The sequence below is a fragment of the Bison bison genome, unplaced genomic scaffold (genome assembly GCF_000754665.1).
Source record: "Bison bison bison isolate TAMUID 2011002044 unplaced genomic scaffold, Bison_UMD1.0 scf7180017864456, whole genome shotgun sequence".
Taxonomy (NCBI): domain Eukaryota; kingdom Metazoa; phylum Chordata; class Mammalia; order Artiodactyla; family Bovidae; genus Bison; species Bison bison.
The window spans coordinates 28280171-28286006 of NW_011495018.1; the positions used below are offsets into that span (position 1 = coordinate 28280171).

The 5836-nt window shown below is 54.2% G+C and overlaps 1 protein-coding gene across 4 annotated transcripts in view; it reads left to right on the plus strand.

Moving 5' to 3' along the window:
* LDB1 (LIM domain binding 1) overlaps window positions 1-5836 on the plus strand; it is an 11637-nt gene that overhangs the window by 5205 nt on the left and 596 nt on the right. For 2 of the 4 annotated variants that reach the window (XM_010859460.1, XM_010859462.1), the window contains exons 2-10: window positions 2732-2834; window positions 2958-3002; window positions 3112-3187; window positions 3282-3384; window positions 3555-3727; window positions 4195-4317; window positions 4540-4623; window positions 4716-4839; window positions 5014-5162. In XM_010859460.1, the coding sequence (XP_010857762.1) occupies window positions 2732-2834; window positions 2958-3002; window positions 3112-3187; window positions 3282-3384; window positions 3555-3727; window positions 4195-4317; window positions 4540-4623; window positions 4716-4839; window positions 5014-5162 (980 nt within the window). Of the gene's footprint in view, window positions 1-81; window positions 202-2731; window positions 2835-2957; window positions 3003-3111; window positions 3188-3281; window positions 3385-3554; window positions 3728-4194; window positions 4318-4539; window positions 4624-4715; window positions 4840-5013; window positions 5163-5836 lie in introns of those variants that run through there. The other 2 variants (XM_010859463.1, XM_010859461.1) reach the window with 2 other exon arrangements.

Below are 5836 nucleotides of genomic sequence, written 5' to 3' on the forward strand. Positions count from 1 at the left end.
GTGGCCGCCGCGGGGCGGGCTGAGGCTGTGCGTGAGAGTCTTTGTGCAGACCGCGGAGTGGAGCTCCCAGCCAGGCCTGCCCGTCCCACTCGGGACATGAGTGGCTGAAGTTGGCCCCCCCTCAGGCCTCACCCCAGCCAGGGCCCCTCTGGGCTCCCAGCTGCCCCCCCGCACCTCTCCTGGTCCCCTCAGTTCTCCCAGGTAAGTCTGGGCACCCTGCAAGCCTTTTGGGGGTGGGTGGAAGTCCTGGGTCTGGTCCGGGCCTGGGGGAGAGGTGCCCCAGCTCACAGAGGCCAGAGCCCTCGAGCCTGCTGACCTATGGTCAGCCCCCAAAGGGAGGAGGCCTGTCCTCGGCTCAGGCCGGTTACCATGGAAATGCCCAGCTGGAGATGCCCCCCTAAGGCCACAGGATGCTGCTTCCATTCAGAGAAAACTTTACTAGTTCTGGGCTCTTTCTCCTCCCCCTTCCTAAAGGCTCCCAGGTTGCCAGAGATGGGAGCCAGGGTTCTGCCTGACTCCAAGGCTGGGTGACACATCCAACCCCTCACCCCCACCCCCACGTTGCTACCTCTACCCCTGCTCCTGGGGACAGGCAGCAACAGGGACAGATGGTCTGGGTGATGTTCCCTCCCCTCCTCTTCTCATTCCCAAGCCCTTGTGCTGGGGTTACTGGGAGTTGCTGTGGCTCTGGAGAGATGCTGAGTTTTATTTGTGTCCATTTACTGGACGTGTAAATAGAGGCCCCTGAGCTTTGGGGTTTAGCTCTGCAGAACTGTTATCCAGCCCCAGGCAATGTGCTTGTCATTTCTGTAGTGAGAAACTGAAGCTCTGAAACTTTTTCCAGAGTTAGAGAGGAACCCTGGTGTCTTGCCTCTCATCTCTCTAGGATCTTGAGCTGACACTCAGAGTGGGCCTGAAACCAAGGAGCAGGGCAGTAATGGTTTTGGGAAAAGGGGGCCTAGGTAGAGGATGAGGGCCAGGTCTCCTAATTTAGACTGTTGGTTATATTGCCCAGGCATGGTTTCTGGTGGGCAGTGTGAGCTTTGACTTCTTACATGGCCTTATCTGTCTGTGGAGTGGCGGGGACTTGGGACTGGGTGGGACTGTCTCTTTCCCGAGGACATATGCTGCTCACTTAGTTCTGACTGGCTTGTGAAGGCTGTGTGTTGTGCTGGGAGCCTGTGAATGTGACATCTGAGAGCTCATGTGTGGGGCGAGGGCCTGTTGCAGGCACCCTGATCCTGCCTGGGGCTGCTGGGTTCCAGCCCTTGGTAGGCATGTTGGGGCGAGCTGAGGGTGGAAGCCTGCTAGGCAGGATGAGACACACGCGTGTGCAGGTACACACAGGCTCTGAGTTTTGGCACCTTCAGGGACCATGTAGGGCAGGCCCCTCTGGGACCCTCCTTTGGCCCATATTGTGAGGAGGGGACCCAGGGGAGAGAATTACATGCACATGTTGGCACAGGGTCTTCCTTTGTTTCTCCCCCCACCAAGAAACAGAATAGATTTTGTATCAGAATTAGAGAAGGGGTTCAGATACAGCCAATTCAGCCACCCTTCCAAATGCAATCAAGTTTGTGGGACATGAGGAAGCAGCAGTGGCTAGGACTTCGCTTCACTTTCTCCTCCTGTCTGGTGGGGAGGGGGAAAATGGCATTTCAGGGGGCCCTGGCTGGCACCCAACTATGAATATAGCACTTCTTCCAGTCAGGTAATAGTAGAGCAGGAAACTCTGTGCTGCTGGGTGAGGTGGAGAGGGACACCTGTGCACAGGCATAGCTACACACCAGCAGAGACCCTGTCTAGTTACCACTTGCCTCCCAACTGAGCCCCTGAAACCTAGGCTCCTTCCCAGGGGCTTCTTATTTTCCGTTTGTAGGGAGAGTGGGATCCATTGGAGGCCCATCTGCCTCCACTGCAAGTCTAAGGAAAGAAAAGGGGTTGAGGCTTTAGGTTTCTGGTTTGTAGAGAATACTGGACCACGGTAGGTGTGGGGGAGGGGCTGGGCTGATAAGGGAGTGGCCGTTGGTGGGAGAGGCAGAAGGCCCAACTGGTTATCTAGTGGGCGGCACCCAGCAGGCACCCCCTCCACCGGCCCCCCCCCCACCTTATCGTTTTATCCCCTGCCCTCCTGAGACCCTGGGGGTGGAGAAGGAGCAGAGAGTTGGCAAAATCCCCCTTCACCCTCTCCCAGCTTGGTCTCCCGAGTCCCATAGTGGGGTAGATCTACCATAGGATATGGGACTCAGAAGAATAGGCTCAAGTCCTGGTTCTGCCAGTTACCAACTTGTTACCAACTCGGCAAGTCCCTTTGAGCTTTTATTAGCCTCATTTGTAAAATGGGAATGTTAGAGTCACTTCTGCTGCCGCACAAGGTTGTGGTAATGATTACATAAAATAATGTAGGTGAAAAGGGAGTTTATCAAAATTTTAGATTCTAATGTTTGTATATTTATCCTATGGTTATTGACGTTTCTTCCCATTTTCAATTCTGTCATCCAGGGCTCAGCCACATGAAGAAATGGGCTCTTGAGTATTAGGACTGAGAACTTCTAGTTTGTAAAAATTGGAGCCAGATTTAGAAGGTGGGATAGGTGCTCCCTGAGGTAATCTCCCTTTCACAGTGTACTCGGGTGTTCCAGAAGACCAGTTTTGTGCATACAGTCTTAACAGCCTTCCAGGAGCACTCCCAAGAGGGATTCGGGGGACCCCATCTTTGTTTCCCTTCTAGGTTGTTCCTCAAAGTCATTCAAGCTGTACTCACCGAAGGAGCCCCCGAACGGCAACGCCTTCCCCCCTTTCCATCCCGGCACCATGCTAGATCGGGATGTGGGGTGAGTTTCTTTTCTACTTCCTGTCCCTTTCCCATATGGCATCCTGCCTGAAAAGGGGATGGAGTGACACCCCCAAATAATTCCTGTCTTCTACCCATTCTCATAGCCTTTTTGCTTTCACAGCCCAACTCCCATGTACCCGCCTACATACTTGGAGCCTGGGATCGGGTAAGTGGAGTCCAGTGGGGAGGTTGGTTCTCTCTATTACAGAGGTGAAGGCAGAGGGCGGGGGTGGGAGGGTCTGCTCCTACTAACCTCCCTTCTTCACTTCCCCCAGGAGGCACACACCATATGGCAACCAAACTGACTACAGAATATTCGAGCTTAACAAACGGCTTCAAAACTGGACAGAGGTATAGCCGGGGAAAGGAGCTGGGAGGGAGAAGGCCATCTGGGCATCCCTGTGCCATGTCTACTGATACACGCACCCCTCCCTATGCTCCTTAGGAGTGTGACAATCTCTGGTGGGATGCTTTCACAACTGAGTTCTTTGAGGATGATGCCATGTTAACCATCACTTTCTGCCTGGAGGATGGACCAAAGAGATACAGTGAGTGGCCTCTGGGGGTCCTGCCAGTTCTGCTATGAAAGTATACACCTCCTGTGTCCAAAGATGTGGGGCTGGGTGTTTGTCCCAGGGGATCTGTCCTGACAGGGATGTTATCTGCCTGACCACCTCTGAGAGCCTTCTGTTCTGAAGAGTTTGTCCCATCTCTGCAGCCATTGGCCGGACCCTGATCCCACGCTACTTCCGCAGCATCTTTGAGGGGGGTGCTACAGAGCTCTACTATGTGCTTAAGCATCCCAAGGAGGCATTCCACAGCAACTTCGTTTCCCTTGACTGCGACCAGGGCAGCATGGTGACCCAACACGGCAAACCCATGTTCACCCAGGTCAGCTCCCAGTTAGATGTGAAACACTGAAGGACCTAAGTTTGATTCCTCTACTGGCTTCCCAAAATGTACTTGACTGTTCCCCAGGGAAGTGGCAAGATACGCAGGGCAAGCAGGCATGCTGCAGTTTTCAGCAGACATGTATTGAGTTCGTAGGTGACAGTTTTGGGTCACAGGGGGACACAAGTGAACACAAGCCTGTCCTCATGTAGCTTATAGTAGACGAGTGTTTTACTGGCTACATGAGGAGAGGACAAGGATCTATTAAGTGTTTCTGCTGTGCGTGTGTGTGTGTGTATGGACTGGATTGGTGGGTGTGTGAGGAGATGGTCTGTGTCAGTAGTGCACACCCAAATTTATGTTCAGGTGGCAGGAGTGTGTGCAATGGGAGAGTCATGAGGAAATGGGAACAGGATACTTTTGGGTGTGTGGGGAGGTGGGCAGACTTGTGACAAGCTTGTTTCCAGGTATGTGTGGAGGGCCGGTTGTACCTGGAGTTCATGTTTGACGACATGATGCGGATAAAGACGTGGCACTTCAGCATCCGGCAGCACCGAGAGCTCATCCCCCGAAGCATCCTTGCCATGCATGTGAGTTATAGGCAGGACCTAAGACACCAGGGGGCGGGTGGGCAGCAGAAAAGGTGGAACCTGGTCTGCTGTGTTTCCCGCCGTGGCCCTAGACAAGGTTGAAATTTATCCATCTGAGAAGTGAATTTTTATATAGTAGCTCCTTCTCTGTCCAGGGTGTCACGAGGCTTAGGTGACTGGGCAGGTAAGCAGGTGCTAGTATTCTTACTTTTCTTTTCCCAGGCCCAGGACCCCCAGATGTTAGATCAGCTCTCCAAAAACATCACCCGGTGTGGGCTGTCCAATTCCACTCTCAACTACCTCCGAGTGAGTCTCTGATCACCTGGTTTCTACCCCACCCCATTCGGTCTCCGCTCCACACCTGTGCCCTGACAAGCCACCAACTGGTCTCCCCCCAGCTCTGTGTGATACTCGAGCCCATGCAGGAGCTTATGTCCCGCCACAAGACCTACAGCCTCAGCCCCCGTGACTGCCTCAAGACCTGCCTCTTCCAGAAGTGGCAGCGCATGGTAGCGCCCCCCGGTGAGTGCCTTGCACCTGCACCTGCTCTTTCCAGGATGTGATGCTGCTCCCCAAGGCTGCTCTTAGCTCCTCACGAAGCCCTTTCCTTGCTCCTGGGTCTGCAAGATTGGGATCAGGGTAGGCTCAGGCTCCTTAGGAGCCCTACCCTGCCTGAGTCTCCTTTCCCTGGCACAGCGGAGCCTGCACGGCAGCAGCCCAGCAAACGGCGGAAACGGAAGATGTCCGGGGGCAGCACCATGAGCTCGGGGGGCGGCAACACCAACAACAGCAACAGCAAGAAGAAAAGCCCAGCCAGCACCTTCGCCCTCTCCAGCCAGGTACCTGTAAGCATCTCGGCTTTCTTCTCTCTTCTGGGCTGCCCCACTGCTGCCCCCTGACTCTTGACGCTGTCCCACCCTGAGCTCACTAGCACACGTAGAAGCAAAGACAAGACAGTTTTTCCCAATGGGGACTAACTCCTGTCTGAGAGTCCTCATCTGTCGTACGCATGGCTGTGATCACATAGACTCAGACATAGCAACATAGGACACAAAGGGACGGACACAGCCGTGGGGACGTCCGGACATAAAGGATAAACAGCTTAGGGGCACACAGACCACCAGAGAGACACATGCTGACAGAAGGACACACAGACTTAAACGTGTGTGAATCTAGAATACACACACGTGCACGTACACACAGTCCCCCCCACTGGTGTTTTTGATCTGCTCCCTCTCTTACGTGTGGACAGAAGTTTAGGAGCCCCCTAAAATTTTGGAGAGATGGATTAGGGAGCCGGTGGAGTAGATCGACTTCTCCCAGAATCCAGTGGATGTGGGTTAAAAGCTGTGATGCTTTGCAGTCTTTCATTGGGAAGTATTGGAAGTATTCCAGGGGCTGAGGGTGTCAGAGGAGATGGGGTTGTAAGCTGGGATATGAGCGGGTGGCTGGGGGTTGAGTTTCCTGGGTGGGTACTGGGGCTCTGGGGGAATCTGCTGCCCTGGGCTGGGCGAGCCCC